The sequence below is a fragment of the Polyergus mexicanus genome, unplaced genomic scaffold (genome assembly GCF_030449975.1).
Source record: "Polyergus mexicanus isolate NDT 795.1 unplaced genomic scaffold, iyPolMexi1.0 SCAF_6, whole genome shotgun sequence".
Taxonomy (NCBI): Eukaryota; Metazoa; Arthropoda; class Insecta; order Hymenoptera; family Formicidae; genus Polyergus; species Polyergus mexicanus.
The window spans coordinates 1,549,273-1,572,963 of NW_027223326.1; the positions used below are offsets into that span (position 1 = coordinate 1,549,273).

The 23,691-nt window shown below is 36.3% G+C and overlaps 2 protein-coding genes across 8 annotated transcripts in view; both read right to left on the reverse strand.

Annotated features, from left to right (window-relative positions):
- Positions 1 to 767: 767 nt before the first annotated feature.
- Positions 768 to 1,685, reverse strand: LOC138934118 (uncharacterized). The gene has a single exon (XM_070297555.1). The coding sequence runs from the start codon at positions 1,683 to 1,685 to the stop codon at positions 768 to 770; it is 918 nt and encodes a 305-aa protein (XP_070153656.1).
- Positions 1,631 to 23,691, reverse strand: part of LOC138933852 (NAD(+) hydrolase sarm1-like) — a 92,475-nt gene continuing 70,414 nt past the window's right edge. For 5 of the 7 annotated variants that reach the window (XM_070296948.1, XM_070296947.1, XM_070296949.1 and 2 more), the window contains 9 exons: positions 22,699 to 22,839; positions 20,158 to 20,396; positions 18,407 to 18,665; positions 16,694 to 16,861; positions 7,994 to 8,095; positions 4,083 to 6,113; positions 3,558 to 3,724; positions 3,047 to 3,271; positions 1,631 to 1,719 (listed from right to left, as the gene is read on the reverse strand). In XM_070296948.1, the coding sequence (XP_070153049.1) occupies positions 3,079 to 3,271; positions 3,558 to 3,724; positions 4,083 to 6,113; positions 7,994 to 8,095; positions 16,694 to 16,861; positions 18,407 to 18,665; positions 20,158 to 20,396; positions 22,699 to 22,839 (3,300 nt within the window). In that variant the 3' untranslated portion in view covers positions 1,631 to 1,719; positions 3,047 to 3,078. Of the gene's footprint in view, positions 1,720 to 2,553; positions 2,591 to 3,046; positions 3,272 to 3,557; positions 3,725 to 4,082; positions 6,114 to 7,993; positions 8,096 to 12,118; positions 12,496 to 16,693; positions 16,862 to 18,406; positions 18,666 to 20,157; positions 20,397 to 22,698; positions 22,840 to 23,691 lie in introns of those variants that run through there. The other 2 variants (XR_011447046.1, XM_070296951.1) reach the window with 2 other exon arrangements.

Genomic DNA, 23,691 nt, shown 5'->3' on the forward strand with positions numbered 1-23,691 from the left:
TAACATATACAATGTAGTGTATATGTATAATGTATACAATACAATTCAACGAGAGAAAAATACAATACAAAAGGGCACCTGGAAAAGCAGGCTAAATTCGCGTAAACATACGTATCCCGAATCTTGGGACTTCTACGAAGACACTTGTCGCATGTTTAGGCACAACATTTCGCTATATACTTTCATGCTGCCTGTCATTGTACACGATGCGGATCACGAACTCCGCACGAAATTCAGAATATATCTTCGCATTACGAGAGTAAATACGCGAAGTTATTCAGTGCTGCGAAATTCAGAAATCGCCGATAGCGACCGCTGAAAATTTTCGCAAACAATGACTTGAAAGACACCGAAGACTCCCAAACAACGTTTAAAAGATATTTAAATAATATCCTCGATTACACTTCCTTTAAATAAAGTTTTTAAATGCGCCTTTTAATTTTTTAAACTAAATCTAAGATTTAGTGTATGATTCTAGAAATCTAAAATACTTTTTAAGAAGCTAAAACTTCTTTTCACGTTTCTTTTTATATATAAATACTTTTTGGATATCTAAATTTTTTTTAAAAGTCCTGAAACTACCAACGAGACTTTCTGAAAACTTTTTAATGTTTTTTTTTAGATGTCTAAAATTTGCGTGTGATTTTTGGATGATCAAAGACACTTATATTTTTTTATCCTCCAGACATTTTCCATAGTGCCTCGCGTTCGATTTTCAACTTACGGTTCGATCCACGGAATTAAATAACAAGAAGTTTTTCTTCGCTTCACTTCTTCATAAACGACCGCACCTTGTTCACGCACTTGTCCATGAAGTTTCGCTTGCGCTTAGGTTCCGCGCCTGCTGGCAATGACAATAGCGAGCCCGGGCCTTTCGCACGAGCCCTAGGCCCGCCGTATTCACTTGACGAGATGCTTCCGTCAGAATCCAGTCCCGCACCACAGCTTCTCGATGCTTTCAGTAATATCGTCGATTTGTCATCGTTGTAATCATCTTTCTCGTCATTACTTCGCGTCGTCAGCCTCTCTTGTGCCGTTTCCCTGATCCTCTGTTCTTCTACCTGATCTACCTTCTCTTGATTTCCAGAGTGCTTGCTGGAACTTATTGATGATTGTTCTTCCGAACTAGAATATCGACTCGGCTTCGAAGGACGCGTTGACAAAATTTCTTTGTCATTTTCATCCTTGTTCGAGGACGTTCGCGCATCCTCCAACTCGGATTGGAATTCGACAGCGTCGGGTATTTTCGATTTCATCCGGGGAACCGGTCTTGGTTCATTCTTGGACTCGATACCTTCGGTATTAGGCTTCTTTTGGTTCTCTTTTGAAGCAGGGTTGGTTTTATTCTCCTCCGGATTTATCAGCGAACGATTTTTCTCACGCTGTGTTTTGTTTTCCTCTTCGCAGGACTCCTCCGCGCCGCTTTTCACGTCTTCATCCAGAAGATCGTCCAGACTGCGTGACCGTGGTCTTGGTCTGGGAAGCGGTGGTCTTTGAACGATCGCGGAGGAGACCGACATCTTCCGCTCCTGTTCCTGCTGGTCTAGCAGTTCCAAAGAACGCGAACGTGTCGATGGCGAAGGAGGCTGTCGTGGCGGTCTGCGAGGTACTGCCGGACTGCCGCTGGCATTCCCCGAATGCGCGTGCATGAACTTGAAGCGTGGTGATGTGGGTGGCAGACCCATCAACCAACGGGACGGACTCGACGATTTTTTAAGCCTAGAATGCAAAAACAAAACTCGTAAACTTGCATTTCCCGTGTGTTTTATTTTATCTATTTATATATATTTTTTGAATTCCTTCGATGTTAAGTATAAAAGGAACTTTATACCTACATATATATTATGTATTTTTAATTAGAATAAAATTCATCGCATTATAACTAAATTTTAAAGTTTAAATTACGTATTAAAAATCTTTATTACTTTGTTAAAATCTATGATATATTAAATCATGTAAAAAATTAATATTTATGTCTTTCCCTAAAAACTTAATATTTTGAATTTGTTTCCTAATTTTCTTATACCGAACATCAAAGACTTATTTGATACAATTACATCATGCAATTGTACCGCTTGGACCCCAATAATGGACATATACATAACGGTGTCTATGTGTAGAAAATTTAAATTTTTATATTTATTATTATATATATCCTTTGGAAAATCTTTTTATTTCAATAAATTTTAATATCGTCAAGGAATCTATTATATGATTTTACATTAAGAATTCAAGATTATTTAAATTTAATTATTTTTATAGGTTTTTTCTTTGTTGTCTTTATTAACCCGAAAGAAAAAGATTATATATATTTATTCCACACATAGACTATGTAAACATATTCAACACTCAATTAGACAAGATTTCACCTAATCTCCATCTTAAACTATACATTTACAACAAGCACATACATGTACGTGTAATAGGGTACAATTAAGATTGAAAATGCACTAAAGAGAGGAATATTTTAATGCAAAGGTTTGGCAAAACAACGGGATGGTGACGGGTTGACACCATTTAAACATCAATAAAAAATTTGTATCGCTAACTGACCTAGTCGTGATTGTCATAGAGCGATTCGCAATCTTGGCTGCGTAAAAAAAGAAATTAGCGTTGCGTTAGTAGAGCTCGCCTCAAATCGTAAATTGATCGTTAACGCCCAGTAAAAATCCAATAATTCAAATTATTAAAGATTTCTTTTTATCTATTATAATTAAATTGATTCCAGATATTTAAACTTTGGTTTCTTACTAAATTATATATTATCTTACATACTTATTAATTTAAAATATTAAAAGTTATTTGCAATATAATTAAATTATTATTAAACTTACTTTCAATTACTTTTAATAATGCAAATTAATTATTGATGAATTTTTAATTCGTAGTTCAGCCTGACTCTATTAATGCTCAAGTCAGGGCTTAGTTCTGCTATAGTCTAATGGAATCTAAAATATTTTAGATTTTCTTCTGGACGTTTTGATGAATCGATTCGCTCATTAAACCCGATATATTAGAGCTACGATAAATTATCAGGGATAACTACCTGCTCGGTATGGCTGTAGGCGGGCCATCTAGTCAGTCTCGCCCGCCTGTGGAATCTTTGTCGCTGCCCCTGCTCTCGTTGCTGTGCATTCGCTGATAGTTAGGCGGCTGTCGTATGTTCGTGCTACCCGGTGTGCTCGGCTGGGTCACGTCCTTGGGCGCCATGCTGCGCGGAATTCCGGCGGACAAGACCTCAGACCTCATAGGTATTTCACCTCGCATAAACCTTCACGTTGTAAGAAACAAAAACCGAAAAATTATTTTGATAATTATATACTGTACATTTTAAGGTATAATTGCATTATGTAAAAAAATTATATATTGATAGAAAAATATTAAATAACTATATGTTATATACTAGAACAAAATTATTTTTCATCCCTAAAAGTTCAACTATCGTTTCAGAATTTAGAAAATTGAGTTGTCTTTTTTCTTCTTGTTTCAAGCTATGTCCTTTTAATTATAGATACAAGGAAGTTTTAAGATTAGATAAAAGACTGGTCTTACTTTACCTTTCTAATTTGTCTACGCAGGCGTCTTGATAGTCGTGAATCCAGCGAACACCGTTAAAGTGGCAGACCGTCCGCATGTCCTCGGGAAGTTCCTCAGGTTCCGGCCATTGGAAGTTATCAATGATAGGGATTATGTTACATTGTGATTGCAATGCGGCAACGATTTCCTGAAAAATAACCGAACATTATAAAATTTAACATATAATATTTCAAAATAATATTTAATTTAATATCTTTTTAGATAGATTTTCCTTAAAAATGTTTTTTGGAAGATAATATATCTTTCTTTCTTATTTTTTATAAATTCTTTAAAAAGTGTAGATTTATAGAAGAAAAAATTGTTTTATTTATTAATTATTTTATTTTTTTATGTATATGACTTTTAGCCTAATAAAACGAGCAAATAAAAAATAATAATATAATATTTTCATTAAGATTTAATACAAATGAAGATTAGAAAATTTCTTCAGTCTTTTATAAATGCAGAAAAAAGGAATAAACAAGATAACAAGTATCAGGACTCACCCTGTGAACCCAGTCCTTGCACTCTGTGTCCTGTATACACCTCTCCAAAGCCGAGGGTGTGAGCACAAGGAGGAAGTGTTTAGCCTGCCTGATGCTCTGCAACAGATTGTTGTCAAACTTGCCAGCCTCTAGCCTTTCGACATCGATGAACACTGAGAAGCCGCGCAACTGCAAGTGCACCTTTAATAGACTCGCCAGCTGCGAGCCATTTGATCTGCGATAACTGACAAACACGTCGAGCGACTTATCCGGCGATTCGTATTCGCACGAGCTGAATTGATTGTGCTGCATATTCTTGATAGCGTCGAGTATCCTGATTCGGTGAATGCTGTTGGCGATACCGCACTCGTTCAGCAACTGATCCTCCGAGAGATTGCGTATCGAATCCTTGTCCACGCCGGCGTTCAACATGCTGTACGTATAAATGGAGAATTCTTGGCCGATCGATTGCAGAAAGCTATTTAGATTACCGGTGTCCCGGCTGCTGTAGTCGGCCATCTTCTTCAGATTCTGTAGCTCTCGAGCGAATCTCCGGCGCATGATACCGTTCGTCAGACCAATGTCCTCTCGTAGATTCTCTTCCGTCAATTGCAATAACAGATCGCCGTCCACCCGGCTCTCCACAAAGTTCGGGGCAACCTCAGCAAAGCCGATCTGTTTCACCCACTCGCGGACATCCTCAGTGGACCACAAAGGTACTTGTTGGCTGAGTTTATGCGGAATTTCCTCGCCGATCAATCTTAACGCCTGAGCCGCGTACTTGGACGCAATCGCGTTAGGACAACTGGCGACTTTCTTCAGTGGCTCGATCGCGCCGATTGTCCGGAATATCTCGGTGTTGCCCTGCTGTTTCTTGATACCCGCCTCCATGCAGAAGTGGAAAGCCGCCAGATTGCGGGCCTCTTCCCGCTTCGAACTCAAGACCGGCACGAGCCTCTCCAGCCAGTTCTTACTTTGGCCGTGGGCGTGCGCCAGATTCGATTTGGCAAACTCGTAGGGGTTGTGTGACGTGACAAACGGCTCGACGAGGTCGAGGGTGCCGGACTTGAGCACGGCCGCCTCGATCTCCTTGTTGGCGACTAATACAGCGATCGCAAGGCAGGCATAGTACTTGATGTTGTCGTCATTGTGGAAAGCGAGTGGAAACAGCCACATTGGCACTTTACGCTTGATCATCGCCTCCTGATTCTCGGCGCCGCCGTACAGTGACAGATTCGCGAGCGCTCCCGCACAATGACGCAATGTCTCCACATCGTTCTTCCGGCATTCGAACAGCACCGCGTCCAGACCGCCTAGCCGGATCACGTCGCTGCACGTGCCTTCGCTATGCTTGAACAGATGCTCGAGGATCCCAGTGCCAACGCGCGCGTGATCTACCGAATTGGCGTTCTTCGTGCACACGCATGCTACGTTTACCACCTTCTCCAGGCCGTTCTCTACTACGTGGGCGCGATTCTCCGTAGTCAGGCACTGCTCCAGTAGCCTCGCCGACGAGAATTGCAGCTCGTGATCGTTCGCAACGCAATTCGACATTAGGAGGTCGAGACCACCGCGTGTTCTCAAGGTATTGCATAGAGTGTAGCCCAATTCGTGGCCATGCGTCGGCACCGCCCAAGCTTTCCGAATGATCTCGTTCACCCTATTCAACAACTGCGGTGCCTTGCTGCCACTGCCGGCGCTGCTGCTTTTGCTGCCGTCAGCGCTCGCCTTCAGTCGTTCAACGAAGCTGTCGAGCAGGCTACAGTACTTGGCGATCGCGCAGTCCACATCCTGCGGATTCGACTTAGAACACAGTAGGTCGAGATCGTCCAACGGCAGGGATAATAGCTCATCCTCGGCCGTCGGCGGTCGCATACCGTTCATCAGCTGATTAACCGCACTCGCCGCGTTGATCATCGACTTGGATGCGCTCACACCCGACTTGGACGCGATCGTGATGCTTGACTGCGAGCTTGACGCCATGTGCTTCTCGTGATTGAAGATGCCGGTCGATGTGACTGTCTGTCGTTGCTGCTGCGCCGCCATCGCTTTCTAAATCAAAAATATCATTCGTTGATTAGGATGTTGTTGAGTTTGGTAAATACAATATTAGGAGGGATGTGTACTTTAGATGTGTTTTACAATGTTCTTCTAGATGATTTTCAGGGATTATTAGGATATTTAGGAGCATAGAATAGTGATGAGGAACAAAGTATGTTATTAAGGATATCAATAAGATTGTTATTCCTTAATGTTATCAGACTGGGCAAGCATTTAGGAATTAGTTTTATTAATATCTTTTATTGAATGACGCTGTAAGAATATATGATAAAATTTGTAATTGAATGTCCATTTAAAAATCTTTACTTAACAAGTAATATGCACCTTTTCTATTTATTTTCAATCCTAAATAATTCTTTGTAATTGGCAAGATTTTTTTTTTTTTTATTTCTTCTTATAATCATAATATTCGTGTTATTGATACGCATTACGTATTCTATTTCCTCATGACTTAACACTCTTAGCACTCTATTTTTTTTCAATATAAACTTTCCTCCGCTAATTGTTTGGTAATTGAAGTTTAATGCAGTAAAAATGACATTCTGCAGCGGTATATAAGTTGTGTATTGTTTTATCGGGTCCACGGTCTAAAAAATTAAACCAAAAGTTTACGATTTTTCATTACAAATTCTCAAGTAAATTAAAGAGCTTATAATATTTTACAAATATTTTATGATTGTATAATGTATTTCGAATAATATCTCTAATAAATATTTTTGCCAATAATTTAAATAATTAAAGATCAGCAATTAAAATACAATATTTCTAATAAATATTTGTCCACAAGCGAGTGTTTTAATATTTAGCAATAATATCTAAATTACATTACATAATCTCTTCTATAAACTTACAATAGTGATTGCTCTATTTAAAAATATATTCTTTTAAATTTTTCAATTAAAGTATTCGAAATATTCTAACACATATGTATTGTATAATGATCGCGAAATATTAATACACAGGAATTTGCAGGCAACTAATTAATAAATAATAATAAAAATCTCATAAAAACTATTTTTCACGAATCTCACAATATGGCGTTTGTTTACCATTCGCGAGTCGAGGCTGCACTTCCTTAGCATCATTGCGTTTTCTTGAACGAATGCGTCGAAATGTGCGAAATGTCGGATACGCTTCTCTCTCGCGGTCGCTGTCGAATCACTGTGCGAATTCACTTTTCCACTGAAGCTCGACTGCGAGCTCGCCGGCGTTTAAGTCACCGTCCGCGTTGTATCGCGGATGCAGAAATGCATTAAACGCCGACGCGATTCCGTGTGCCAAAACGCGGCGCAGCCGCCGATCGTATTCTCTATCGTCATTAAGGATGACGATTCACTATTACCCGTGTGATGCTTTAGCGTTTGGTGGTTCGCCAGAAGTGCGAATGTAAATCGAGAAAACTGCGCCTCGCGTTTCTCCTCGCATTTGCAAAACAACGCATCGTACGTTGTTGTAATGTTCAATGATCAATCGCGAAAAAGAAGTTTCATGTATGTAAAATCCTATTCAATAGTTATAAAGTTAATACAATAATTGCGAAATACCAACTTATGTGGTTTGCGATTTTATAAACCTTAAACAGTATCTTCGAAATATTACAAATGATTTAAAATCATCAATCATATTGAAACGACGTGTATTATCTTATTTATTATTTAAGGAACATTTCATTTCACATATCTATCAAAGAATTTTTTAAGTTATTATTTAATTTTTTTAAGTTCTAAATAAATTTTTTATTATTATTTTATATTATTGTTTTACATTTTCTATATAATTTATTGATGATCGTAAAGATATATATATATATGGATGTTAATTGGTAATTACTTTATGTAAAAATGTTATGATGAAGTGACAAAATCTTTTACCTTTTCAGAAGTGAACGAATCGCTCTGGAGCTTCATCGTAGACGCTGCCATGTTGTTGCTCTCCTGATGCGACAGATCGCCAGCTTTCAAGCTTCTCTGTTCCTGAAAAATAAGAAGTATACGCCGATCGATATATTTACTCTATATTTTTGAATTCCAAATTATTTACTCCTTAGTTTTATTTTAATATATATATTTTTTTTTAATTTTTATTTTCCCACAGAAAAAAAATCGCGTCTTAAAATCCGGCGTTATCCTATACATATAAAAATAAAGCAACACCCTATATAACATTCCGCGCGTTGCAAGGAATTAGCGGGTATTATCGAAGGTCCACTTATAACGCACTCGTTAATTTGCAGTAGATAGATGATAATATCTCATATCGAGAGAGTACAACTGTTGCACTGTACTCGAGACGGTGTGATTTTTTTTCGGCGATCCGACACGCAACCACGACACGCACTTTGCGCGCAATAACGCATAATGAGATATGCATTTCTGTCATTTAAATCCTTCGTCCTATAGTTATCACTGCGAGACTGAATAACACGAGGCATCGAGATATGACAAGAGCGAAGAAAGTTAATTATAACACACATATGTGCATATAATGTATATTACAAAAAAAGAAATAACTGTTAAAAATATCGTTTCAATGTTTTATTTATCCTATAGATTTTCTATTTTTTATCACGCTTAATTTGAAAATCAAACAATATTATCATGATGTTTAACAATATTAATATAATGTTTTTAATTGCAATTGATTAATTTCTATTATATGTATATGAAAATTCATATCTGATAAAATCAAAAATAGAAAATAATATGGATGAAATGTAAAATAATATTAAATATTAATATTAAATATATTAAATCAGTCCATAAAAATATATACAGAAATACATCACATCTCGTTCTTATCATTATCGATGTTTTTTCACATATCGGAGAAGAAAGAAAATATTTTGATCCAAATACTTATGATGCTTAATGGTAACTAATAAATTCCTGATATAGATAAATGCCGATTATATTGAGTAGCATTTAAATACCCGATGATATATTCGGTGATTGCATAAGTTCGTGCCCGATTTAAATATAAACTTCAATAGATTATATTTTAGAGATAACACTTTTATTAATCAATTATATAGTCTCCATTCTTTTCTACAATGCTTTTCCAACCATCTATAAGCTTGTCGATTCCATTTTTGAAGAAAGAACTTGGTTTTTCTTGAAAAAAGTTTGTAAGGTGGTTTTCGACAGCTTCCTCGCAATTGAGATTCTTGCCATTTAAACTATTCTGCAAAGACCGGAACAGATAAAAATCTGAAGGCGCAATATCTGGAGAATACGGCGGGTGCTGCAGAATTTCCCATTGCAACTCCTGCAGTTTTCCTGCAGCTTATTCCTTTCAGTCGGGAGATGCGGCACCCGCGTATCAAGCTTGGAAATGTATTCAAGCTTTTTTAAATGACGAAAAGCGGTTGAATTATCAATGTTCAGCCTCTCAGCTAATATCCTCAGTTGTAATCCTTGGATTTCTTTCCACTAAGGCATGCACAATGTCATCATCGATGCCAGAAGACCGTCCAGAGCGGGGTTGATCCTCCATGTTGAAATCACCATTTCGAAATCTGCCAAACCACTTTTCGACTGTTCGGAGAGCAGGAGCGCGGTCCAAATAAACGCTTTGAATATTTTTTTGTGCAATCCCAACACTCACGCCTTTCCGAAATTCATATAGCGTTACCATGCCGCGAATGCACCTTTTCGTTCTCCATTTTTAATGATTTCTCTTATGCACAAATGGACTTATCTGAACAATGTCTGACGCTAAATTGACATAAAACAACGTCATCTATTCGGTGTAAGCGACAATTACCACACGAAAACAATAGAACTCCGCCATGCGGCAACTTAATGCCATCTATGAAAATCGGGCACGAACTTATGCAATCATCCAATACATATACGGTGTCGCGATGATACGATATGATCGCGCGCGGCGTACCTTTCTTATCGCTATCGTCGCGTTTCTAAACAAATAAGACGGACGACGACACAATAGTACTTTTCTTCGCGATACTTGGCGACACAATGATCCGCATTGTGGAAAATACGTCGATCTCGTTCGTCTCGAATGTCGATTTCTCTCCTCCTCTCTTTCACTCTCTCTTGACGTATTTCTCTAAATATAATTCGAGCGTGTCGTCACGGCAGCCAATTGTGCGACTTATCAAGTTCGATTTGCTACTCCAATCCAATATTATATTCCACTTTGCTCCGCGATTCATGACGTATCGCGATAATGTCGCAAATAAATTTATTGCCGAAGGAGGAAAAAGTGTTATATCGTCGCGAAAGTATTGTCCGTCTCATTCGATGCTCGAAATGCACATTCATCATTTCGTTCTGAGAATAATTAATATAACGGTTACGATTCTTACATTCCATTAAATTTAAACATTCTCGGTAATTCGAATACTAAAGTCGTCCTCGAAGCGACTGGGATTAGGTTGCATTTACACTTTCTAATATCGAAAAATATGAGATTTATTTATTTATCTATTTTTTTATATATATTTAATCTCTTCAATAAAATATATCACGTAACAATTCGTCACGTGTGTCTTTTATAATAATTTAATCATGCGTATGCGAAAAGTTTTCTCGCCGACTTTTCGACTTTTCGTTTACGAAGGTGATGACGAGTATTCATTTGTTTTATTCTTAGGCGGTCGCGTGTGATATTTCGAAAATTCTCGGCGTAAACAAATTTTCAATTCTAAACATACGGCTTTTCGAATATGACCGGAATATTATCGCCGGATATTTCCAAAGGCATTTACGTCATACAAACGTTGTTTCGTAGAACGTTTCTCAGAATGTCAGATCAGCTTCAAGCTGAGAAGAGTTCTATCGATTCGTTCCGATTCAGTAATTTATCGATGAGATTATCGCATAAAACAAAAAGTATACGAATCAAAATTTTCTCACACTCACCGCTCGCGATCGTATACGAATTGTTTCCGATGCAATAATCCACGATTTATCGGCCACGGTGCGCTCATATTTTAATTGAAATTTACATCACTCTTTTAACATGGAATTTTTTTTTTTTTTTTTTTTTTTTAATTGAAGATTGACCGCATTACTCGAAATGAATATTTTTTATCATAGAAAATAATTCACATATGTTCGTCAAAATATTTATTGATTTATAAAAAATCAATATTATTTATTAATAAATTATATTGTGCAGGATTATAATATAGCCACGTATAGAAATAATATAAAAATCATTATTAATGTTTCGATTAATTAAAAAGACAATGACTCCACGTTAATGAAGAAGTTATAAAGAGATGACTTTGTTATTCCGAATTATCTTCGCAGCCTCATAAAGCTCGATATCAGAGAGCGAATTGTCGCGAAGAGAAAAGGAACTGCTCATAAATTGTAATCTTGCGGCAGTTACCACCAAGATTTCGCAGAGCGTTTATCGAATTTTCATCGAGATCTTATCACCATGATCCTCATCGGTCGATCTGATAACGGCTCTTCCTCGGGGAAAATTCACGGTAACCTTCGCTCGTGTCCTTGAAATCGCGACGTCGCGGTCGGGTAATTTAAACTACCGAGAATACTTGCTCTATTTCCGGTTGGTGAAAATATCGGTGACACCTAGTGGTATTCGCAATCGTCGTCATCGTCATCATCGTCTGGCACGTCTTCCAACTTCTCACCGAAATGTGAACGGTGTCATCACCGCGTCGCATTCGCGGCGTTGAATGAACAACAAATCAAACGACAACCCAGGTGTCATTAACAAAAGGCGCGATCTTAACAATCACTTATCGTGTTTCAGGGGAAGAGGAGGGATGACTATTTGCTTAAGAGTATCGTTTCAATTAAAAAGTGAAGATCGATAATGCGAAAACGATAATAGGGATTCTTTTGTATCCCCTTGATCGGTGAAACGAAAATTGTCTCGTAATTTCACAATTATAAAAGAAGAAATTATAATAACAAGAATAATATACGAAATTGTCCGCTGTAGTTTTGCAAATTCGACTAAAGAAACGAAGTTTGATCTACTAGCTAAAATTGTCGTACCACTTGCGAGGTGTTAGCCAGGATTCGGGTACGAGAAAGCGGGACCATCGCGTCGCTGCGGGACTTCGGGCCCGGGAAGAGGCCCCGCGCCAGCCTCGACAATTGTTGTCCCATGCAAGGTCGACATGCAACCGACGAATCGACCCCGTTCAACGATTGCCGGAAGGGACCGTCAAGGAACAGCGTCGCGAACAAACTGCTCCTCCGCTGGGGTTGCGAATTATCGACCCGCTGCGGTTTACTTTCGCACTCGGCCATATCCGTGACTACCCGCCCGTTTGCCATGGAAACGAGGGTGATGTCTTTGCAAAAGCAGCAAAGCAGGAAAGTAGAAGAAAGTAGGCGCTACTTGAATTAGCCTTAGCAATAAGTTAGAATTCTTTATGCTAGAGAAAAAATATTATTTAATATTTCTCCGATAGACTCTGATCTGAATGATTTTTCTTTCTAGGTTCTTTTTTAATCGGGGAAAAAAAAAAATATATTTTCCAGTAATTAAAAAAAAAACAATTTTTAATATTTTAATGATCTTCAATATTAAAGACATTTTCTTTTAATTATTAGAATAATAATTGCATAATTTATAACGAATAAAAAAAAAAAACAGTATGTTATTTTAAAATAACTTGAAATTTTTGCGACAAAAGAAAAACTGCATGTAAATTTTACAAAAAATTACAAAATAAATATTAATAAAATTATCGATATATGTTACAGATATAAATGCGAAGAAAAAGAAACATATATTTTTGTAAAAATCTAAATTAGATTTCTTTCTGTATTAAATAAATTATTCTGCAAGTCGTAGACTATTCGAAAGATAATAGTAAATAGGAAGAAAATGTTATAGCTATTAATTGCAACAGACGATATTTTGTAATTCAATGAAAGATATAGATCTATTCGAACAATATTCTAACAATGAGACAGTATCGAAAGCGGTCTTTGAGTTAAATCTAGCGACATCTCTCGGAAAAACTTCCAAGTCGCGAATAGTACAGAGACAAAGTACAATAGAATGTTCATTTATCAGATGTGTATATAGAGTATCCTATTTTAATTCGTTACGCGCGTACAATCGATATCGATAAATCATTTCGACGCTCATCGAGGCACATTCAGCTGTGCGCTATCATTGGCTGGAGATTTCGCGTATTTTCGGATTGAAGGAAAAAAATAATTTACGTCAAAATTGCATCGCGCGTTGAGAACAAGTTCGTGTATCGAATGTCGCAAGGCCGACACGTGGGGTCAAGGATATAACGCGGATAGCACGATCGTAAAAGAAGAAAGAAAAAAAAAAATAAATAAATAAATAAATTAAAATGGACCGAACACACCCACGGACGAAATGGCACGCAATCGTTCGCGGTTTTCGAGACGAGCACGCACGCACGCACCTCTTCTCGTCATTTCCAGGAAAGACGATGATTTATCTTCCTTCCGAGCTAATCGAGCTTTTTCGTTGCCAGTTGAATCTACCTACGCGACTCACGCGAAAGCGCTATCAACGCACATGTTTATAAAATTAATTATTTTTCTTTTGCTTGTGACTGTATTGTATGAAATATATTGCAAAATTCGATATTTCGAAAGATTAAATGTTATTAGAAAAAAAGGTTAATATTTTGTCATTACAATAGAATGTAGAAATCAAAATTCAAATAATGGGAAATATTTGATTTGGAGACTCAATTATTTTTCGTACGTCGTTAAAATGGAAAATGATGTGGTAAAGATACGTGATTATAGAAATCTGAATATTTCGTTGTATTATTAAAATTATGACGACTTGAAATCTCTCTAAAGCATATTATATTTTATAAAAATATCGTTATATATTTTTATCTAATTGTAAATAAATTTTATAAAATAATTATTTATATTAGAGATCATGTGTATTTTATACAGGGTGTTCCATTTTAATCTTCTCAGGCAAATATCTCAAAAACCAAGCCCGGAAGAGAAAAATGTTTCGGACAAAAGTTGTTTGGTTTCGAGGGGGCCATAAGATGGTAGCATTGGTTTGACCTTGGAAAATCATTTGGAGGTCATGTGAAGGTCAACTTTAAAATCTTAAATGGAAACCCCCATTTTTTATTTAGTATTCTTGTAGCTGACATCGAGAGCTTTCCAAAACACTAGAATAAAGTATTTTTTTATTAAGTACTTTTTGAGTTATTTTATATTTTAATCTGACATATTTTGATATAAAAAATAAAATATTTCGTAAAATATTCAGTTTTCGATAATTTTACCGTAATACTTCTATGTACAGAATAATAAGACAAATTAATTAGTGCAAAAAAAAAAAATTGTTTAAAAAAATACATTGTAAATAATTTTCTTAAAAACAATTTTTTTTTTTTATTGATTTGTCTCATTATTCTGTACATAGAAGTATTACGATAAGATTATCAAAAACTAAATATTTTACGAGATATTTAATTTTTTATATCAAAATATGTCAGATTAAAATATAAAATAAATCAAAAACTACTTAATGAAAAAATACTTTATTATAGCGTTTTGGAAAGCTCTCGATGTCAGCTACAAGAATACTAAATAAAAAATGGGGGTTTCCATTTAAGATTTTAAAGTTGACCTTCACATGACCTTCAAATGATTTTCCAAGGTCAAATCATTGTCACCATCTTATGGCCCCCTTGAAACCAAACAACTTTTGTCCGAAACAGTTTTCTCTTCCGGGCTTGGTTTTTGAGATATTTGCTTGAGGAGATTAAAATGGGACACCCTGTATATAAAATTAATAATTCGATAGGAATTATTATATCTCTTCTCATAAATATGTGACTCCTTCATATTCTACTTTTTACTCATAGAGAGAAAAAAATAGATAACAGGATGAAGAATCGTATCGAACTTGCGTATGTTCGCGACGGCTCGATTCTACCGGGTGACCCGGATCGCGGACTTGACGGAGCTTGCGTTTCGCGATTATTTACGCCTGGGCGGCGTGTCGTAATCTATATTTAGGCGAATTCAGCTAGGTCGGCTACTACGTGGCGTTTGAGTCAGCAGCATGCGCATTTTTGAACTCAAGCCAAATTGATTCCTCGTGCCGAACGACACGGCGTCTCACGATTACATGAGAGTATCCGCGAACTGATCGCCTGTCACGATGTCCGCTTCTATCACGCGGCACTTTTTGCGAAATTATCGCCTTGGCCGATAGTCAAGGTCGAGGATTGCGGTTGCTATCAGATACACGTACGTACGCGCACGCAAAAAAAAAAAAAAGCGGATCGGTGATTAACACGTTACTTAAAAGAAATATAAAATTTCTGCACTTTAGACAACCTAGCTTATGTAATTGTTATGTTGTCTTCATTTTCTTATCACTGCATTCAAGGCTACGTAATCGATCGAATATATTGAATTATTCACGAGATGATATAATGTTTCTTTTTAACTTGCAAATTCTTTATATTTTCAATACCAAAAGCGTAAATTGAAATGTTTAATTGAAACTCTTTCCCATCTCAAAAATATCGAATAAGATATTATTATCAAAAAGTCCACGCAATATTAGAAATGTATACAGATTCACTCCGTCTCAACGGAGAAAGTATATTAAGATTTCGATTAAATCGATTAAATTTCATATTTTGATTTTTATCAATTTTAATTTCGTCGCATTTTAACATTAAACGTAATATTTAACTGAAAAATTTTAATTAAATTTTACATATAAATACATTTTTATAAATTCAGATAAAAAAAAAAAAAAAACATCCGTAAAAAAATCAATATTGCCTCTTTCGCAAATCATGGGAAGAAAAATCGAAAGAACTTATATTCGCGCTATGCGCAGTGCCCAGCTTCGCATTTCATCGTGTACAACGTGACAACACATGCATGCATGTTGTTGAGGAAAACGGAACGCGCGCGCGTGTCAACGACCCCCGCGCAACACAGCGCCTTATCCGCGCTAAGGTTTCCGTGCCAAATTATTCCGGCCGCACCCACGGAGTCTTCCTCTCGGTCCTTTTGTCGCTTAAACGAGAAAGGTCAGGCTCAGAGAGACAGAGAGAGAGAGAGAGAGAGAGAGAGAGAGCGACTGACGCCCAGAAAACCTTGAAAGAGTCTCCTTTGTGTCCCACCTACGATTTTTCATTCGGGCCACCGCATTATTGTATACAAACGCGCTCCATCCACTCTTTATGAATCTTTTTAACTTTAAGAGGCATTAAAATACACAAACAACTCTCTGAATGATTCCGATCGTATTTGTATCTATTTCAACGCCAGACCAAAGATAATAAGAGCAGACAGAATTTTAATCGTATGCATTTCTGACTCTCCTCCGACTTATTGGGAAATATTTTTATTTTAATGTTTATATCGGTCCGTACTTTTTTTCCTATTTATCCAATTTATTTTATTTGTCTATTTTATTTATCTATTTTATTGTAATATCTTTCGCACGTATTCGCTCTTTGTCTTTTATTTCACATATAAATGCAATTCTGTAGGAAAAGCGTCGATTTCTCGCAATGATCGTTCAATCTGATACTTCTTATTTTTATTTATTCAAGAATAAATCGCTCTCACCCTCGCGGCAGCGACGCTTTTCTCCGCCGAGACGCCGTCGAGCTCGACGCGCGCTCTCGCCGCCGTCGCGGCGCTCTGCTCCTTGTACGAGACGTCACCAGCTTGCAGGGCTCTCATCTCGGCACTGTTCGCCGTCGCCTTTTCAGCGCTAAATCCATCCGTGACGACCTAGTGAAAACAGATTGACGATTAAGCGCGTGGGAAGAGTAAAACCTGGCAAATTGATCACGTCTGAGACGCTTCATGCGCAAGTCAAAGCACGGACACTTCTAGAGACGGACCTTGTGGTCCTTGACCTAGACTACCTGGAGGAAGCCGCACCTCGGCCATTAAACATCCGCTCTAAACGTTATCGTCCATGTTTGTAATGTCTATCGAATGCGTGCTTCGCTCGACAAATCCGAGCTGAATCATCCGCGCAAATTCTTATTTCAAATATGTATTTTCAGGGAACACGAATAGCTCGACGAGTCCACGTACTGACTAGCGTGCGCGAGATTAATTCTTGTGTTTTAATATTACGAGACTCAGTTATTTTTTAATCAAATATCTAATTAAAATCTAGATGAAATCTCTCAAATCTTATTGTCAAGGTCATTTTTGATTAATATAAGCATCGTAGCGTTTATAGCCAAAGTAACAATTTTTTCCATATAGTTTCACTATTATTGGATGATTGCATAAGTTCGATTTTCATAGATGGCATTAAGTTGCTGCATGGCGGAGTTCTATTGTTTTCGTGTGGTAATTGTTGCCTACACCGAATAGATGACGTTGTCTTATGTCAATTTAGCGTCAGACATTGTTCAGATAAGTCCATTTGTGCATAAGAGAAATCATTAAAAATGGAGAACGAAAGGTGCATTTGCGGCATGTAATGCTATATGAATTTCGGAAAGGCGTGAATGTTGGGATTGCACGAAAAAATATTCAAAGCGTTTATTTGGACCGCGCTCCTGCTCTCCGAACAGTCAAAAAGTGGTTTGACAGATTTCGAAATGGTGATTTCAACATGGAGGATCAACCCCGCTCTGGACGGCCTTTTGGCATCGATGATGACATTGTGCATGCCTTAGTGGAAAGAAACCCAAGGATTACAACTGAGGATATTGCTGAGAGGCTGAACATCGATAATTCAACCGCTTTTCGTCATTTAAAAAAGCTTGGATACATTTCCAAGCTTGATACGCGGGTGCCGCATCTCCCGACTGAAAGGAATAAGCTGCAGGAAAACTGCAGGAGTTGCAATGGGAAATTCTGCAGCACCCGCCGTATTCTCCAGATATTGCGCCTTCAGATTTTTATCTGTTCCGGTCTTTGCAGAATAGTTCAAATGGCAAGAATCTCAATTCCGAGGAAGCTGTCGAAAACCACCTTACAAACTTTTTTCAAGAAAAACCAAGTTCTTTCTTCAAAAATGGAATCGACAAGCTTATAGATCGTTGGAAAACCATTGTAGAAAGGAATGGAGACTATATAATTGATTAATAAAAGTGTTATCTCTAAAATATACTCTATGGAAGTTTATATTTAAATCGGGCACGAACTTATGCATCACCCAATATATTCAACTATTATTTATTTAATAATTATTTTTCAATTAATAACGGATATAAAGTTTAATTGTAAATAATAAATATAGGACACCTCTGATAATTTTTTAGATAGCAAAGATATAATCAAAGAATATGAGACCAAAAAGACAACGCTCACCTTCGTTTTAGAAGCGCTGGTCACCTTTTTCTGTTCGTACTTCATAGTTTCCTGGCCGGTAGGTAGATTTGCCATATTAGGTATATTGATCGGCGGGTTCATGCCATGATGAAGATTGTTCAGGGAATTCAGGGAACTCAATTGGGACGGAGAACCGCCCGTCAATGTGACAGCGTCACTAACAGGTGGCGGGGTGTCCGGATCCGGAAAAGTCACTAACGGTTCTGTGAGATTGGTCTCTTCCGATCCATTGCCATCTCTGAAAAATAAACATCCGTAGGATCCGTAATATTGAATTCTTTATTAGCTTATGATATATTTTTATTCGATATTCAGACAGAAAATAATTGCAAGATTGAAACATACACTTGAAATAAAAATTGAGCAAAATAAAATCAATTGAAAAGTAAATTCATAAGTGAGGAATTTGCTTTTTTAAATGTGCTAAAAAAAAAAAGAAATTAAGACAATATATTATATTGTACATAGAAAAATTAAGCATTTTGCACATGAAACTAATGTTCATATTATTTCAAATTGAAACGATAAGAGAAATTTATTTTTTCTAATATTAAAGAATTAATATTATAAATAATACAATTCTCATCTAAAGTAATTTTAATATTTTACAATTCTCGATTTTCAAGTATAAAAGCATCACTTCTTCGTTTGTGTATCATTGATAATGTATCACAGTTTGCCGAGAACACTGATGTGTGTACTCAAATCTAATATATATTGCTATTGATTGGTAGAATACACAGTGAGCAGACGAAACATTTTTAGACTATTTTTATGCAGATTAGTAAATTTGTGTATACAATGTTCTTTATTTACCATATCTTTCGCTACGTGATATAATCGCAACGAAAGGTTATCTCACATTTCAAAGTATTTAAAATGACACGTGAGCGAGGCGTTAAAAATAATCCGACCGTCTCGAAAATAACACGCAAATCAGAATATTACGTATACAAATATTCACCGTTTCAGAGCTTTCAGTTGCGAAAGTTTTAGTTATGAAACTTAAACGTGTCTGAATCTTTAGACATCGAAGAAAATGAATCACTAAACTTTCTAGTAACTAGAGAGAAGGCGAAGAATCTTTGATATTTTAATGGAAAATGAAGTCAACTATTTCTCGAATTATTACCGACAGTTAAACCCTTTGAATTTTTATTTACTACAAATTAGATCGACGAATTTTTTAGCAATCGAATATTTAAACACGTTACTTTTTTCCTTGATTTTATATAATAAAAGTCTTATTCTATTTAATATTTGAGAAACAAAATATTATTTTAAAAGAACTAAGTATTGTAAAAGCAAAAGTCGAAAAATAATCCATTATATTTAAGGTATTCAATTTAAAAAAAAAAAATATATATATATATAATAGTATGTACAATTGTATTTAAATAGCAGACAAATTTTGAAAAAGCTACGCGGGGGCTACGTGTGTGAGAAATAGTTAAAAACATATCATGACGATGAATAGTAGATTCGTCACGTACTGGCAAACTCGGAAATGTTCTAAAAATATCAATTTCTTATATGAGAAAAATATACAAAATGACGTATCATTTTTGCAAAATAGTCAACACTAACACATATATTTCTATCGAACAATATTTCGAAAAATTAAATTTCTTCTCGACAATTTTTTTTTTTTTTGCAAGTCACTCTAATCTACAATACAAAGTTAGATCCAAAATTTCGAGGATTGTCGATCGGCTTGAGGATGAACCAACCTGTCCACGAGATTCTCCATACTGCTGCGCAGCCGTTGCGAAAAATTGGTCGAGATGTTCTTCATCTCCGAGATGCCGCGCTTGAGTTCCGTCAGATCGCTCTTCATGGAGCTCGCCTTCATCTCACTCGACGAGGACGAGGTGAGGATCCTCTGCGAGGACTTGGCCACTCTGCTGCTGCTACTGCTAGTAGTGCTAGTGCTGCTACTTTGGCGCTGGCTCTGGTTTGTCGTCAGCATCTGTCGAGTCGAAAGACGTTTTCGTTCTATTTAAGATCGCAAGATGACTCATTCGTATCGCCCCTCTTTTTCATCATCTTTTATCTCAATATCTCTTTTACTTTTCTCTTCTTTCATTTTGAATTTATAATAATGTGCAATTTATTTACTAAAATTTTGAATTTTTCGATCAATCTAATATAAAAATAATAAATATAATCATAATATTCATATCTCTTTTTCTCTCATATATAATATTCAAATAATAAGAAATATATTACATATATGTATATGTTTCATATGCAGATTGGCTCTTTCATAGTAGCTATCTTTTCTTTTTATTTTCTATATTAATGATAGTAAAATAAATCTTTTTAATCTAAATTTAAAAAATAAATATATTTCATAATATTAAATATATAATATTAGATATAATATTAAAAGTAATATTAATATCAAAATATGATATATCAAACCTTTTTATATATTTTTAATGTGAGAGAAAATTCTTAATTATTATTTAAAGCAATAATTATTTAATATAATTAGCAATAAAAATAATCATAAACTATTATTAGATATACGTATGTGTGATAAACTTCGCAATTTTTCTGTCATATTTTAAATAAAATTTACTAGCTTAAAAATTCTAAAAAAAAAAAAATATATATTTTTAAGTATATTATAAAGTCACTGTATAAACTCACTTCAAAAAACTCTTCCGTATAATATTTTATTTTCAATTCCGTTCGACAAGTTAATAAACCTTTATACAAATGTTTTGCATTACGAAGTTAAATTATTCCGTTGAAATTGAGATAATATGTCGAAGAAACAATTCTTTGAGAAAGGTTCAAAAGGAGAAATGTAAACGGTATTTGTGCATATGAGAGTAATACGAGAGCAATGACTGTTGGCGGTCGGCCAGTAGTCATTACGAGGCGCGAGATAACTCGGCTAAGGCGAAACTGGAGACGAAAAGGGCTCGGTAAATTTAGAAAGAGGCAATGTTTTCTCGAAAGTGAGAAAGCATCAAGAGAAAGGACCTTGAAACGCGACATCAAGGTTGGATCCACCGGGAGATTGAGCGGAATTAATTTCTAATGGGAAAAAAAAAAATGCACGTGGGCGGCCATATTCTAGTTACACGATGATGGACCGACAAATGATTACGCTCGTAAAACGGAGCCATTTCTCGACGTTGAACCGCAATATTGAAGTGACACGTGTCTCGAAGTTTCGCACAAACAATTGCCGGATTCAATTCGCGAGATTTTATATTTACATACAATATTTAGCAGAAAATAGCGCTGTTTTTGCGATTTTTCTGAAGCAAGATTTAAATTGAATAATTTGTCGATTGGTATCGAATATTAATTGTTTAGTAATTATTTATTAATAATGACGTATAATAATATTAAATTTTGTCTGAGAATTTTCCAACTTGGGAAATAAAACAATAATTTAAATAACCGACAAGAACGGAAAGCGTTGTCAGTTAGGCGAATCGGCTAACTTGAACGAACGATGACGGCGATTATTATTTTAGACGCTTTTTAGCAAATTGTCGCGATACAATTCATAATCGATGAATAATTCGAAATAATTCCTTGTACACTTTCAGGAAATTCGTCTCAGGTGTGGGCGTCGAAAAAAGATGGCGCGACGCTTTGACAGCGAGTTCCAGCTAACGCGGAGATCAAACACCGCGTAATCCTCGTTCGTTGAATTAGAAGAAACAGTCGCGACAAAGCCAACGATCACATCTCCCCGAAACAGCGAGGGCAAATATAAATATTGCAGCACGACGTGACTCGTTTCTGCTAAATTTGCACAGAGATGTGCAAAGTGTGTAGAAGAATGCGAGTTTAGATCTTCAATTTATATCCAATTCCCCCCCCCCCAAAAAAAAACGCGCGTTCAAAAATTCCATTCATTTTTTTTTTTTCCTTTCGAATTAATAACTTAATATAATTTAATAGCTAATGCGTATGATTGGACTTGATAAAAGAAATATATACGAAAGTGTAAGAGTGATTTACGATTTAGATTCATTTTGAAATATACGATCAAAACATATGTCTGTAACTTTTTCTCTCTCTCTCTCTCTCTATCTCCTGTCATAAATTTTTCTTATTTATAAAAAGAAAGACCGTCGCAATGAATTTTCAAAACCAATTTGATAAAAATCATATCTCTCGCGCACGTCAATTAGCAGAAAATACCCGAAACGTAGACGATTCTTGCGGAGATATGCAAGCGAGTGACGGTATCTTTTCTTTTTTCTAAAGAATCGCGACAGCCAGCGTCTCGAAATGATCACCTGCGACGACGTGGTGGTGACCTGCGGATGATGGGTGACGTGGTGCGTCCTGCCGGTCACCAGATTGTTCTTCTTTTGGAAGTTCTCCATGACGGTATGCATGTCCCCGTTCTCGCTTCCGTCCACTGGAAACTCCGACATCTGCAATACAGGCGTATCGGCATCGTTAATGAAACAACAAATAATTGTTTAAAAAAAAAATACATTGTAAATAATTTTCTTAAAAACAATTTTTTTTTTTATACTAATTGATTTGTCTCATTATTCTGTACATAGAAGTATTACGGTAAAATTATCGAAAACTGAATATTTTACGAAATATTTTATTTTTTATATCAAAATATGTCAAATTAAAATATAAAATAACTCAAAAAGTACTTAATGAAAAAATACTTTATTCTAGTGTTTTGGAAAGCTCTCGATGTCAGCTACAAGAATACTAAATAAAAAATGGGGGTTTCCGTTTAAGATTTTAAAGTTGACCTTCACATGATCTTCAAATGATTTTCCAAGGTCAAACCAATGGTACCATCTTATGGCCCCCTCGAAACCAAACAACTTTTGTCCGAAACATTTTTCTCTTCCGGGCTTGCTTTTTGAGATATTTGCCTGAGGAGATTAAAATGCGATACCCTATATATATATAAACAAACATGTGCACGTGCGTTTTAATTGCGCGCTAATGAAACTGAAGCTGCGTCTCGTCTCGATGCAGGTCTAATAATAAATCCTGAGGAAGGATTGGCAACGCGACTTTGGCAAGACTCGAGGCGAAAGGCTGATCGCATTGATCGGAACTACGTAACCACGCGTTGCAAGTACGAAACTATGCATTTGTTTAAACGAGCAAAATATTTTAGCAAAGCAAGCTCCCACACATTCATTAACAAAATGTTCGAGGAACCGTGCGATCAAACCCGGATCCCTCCGAATACCGATATTATCCTAAGGCGATCAAGCTTTCTAGTGTCGCGTGTAGCGTGATTCCTAGTC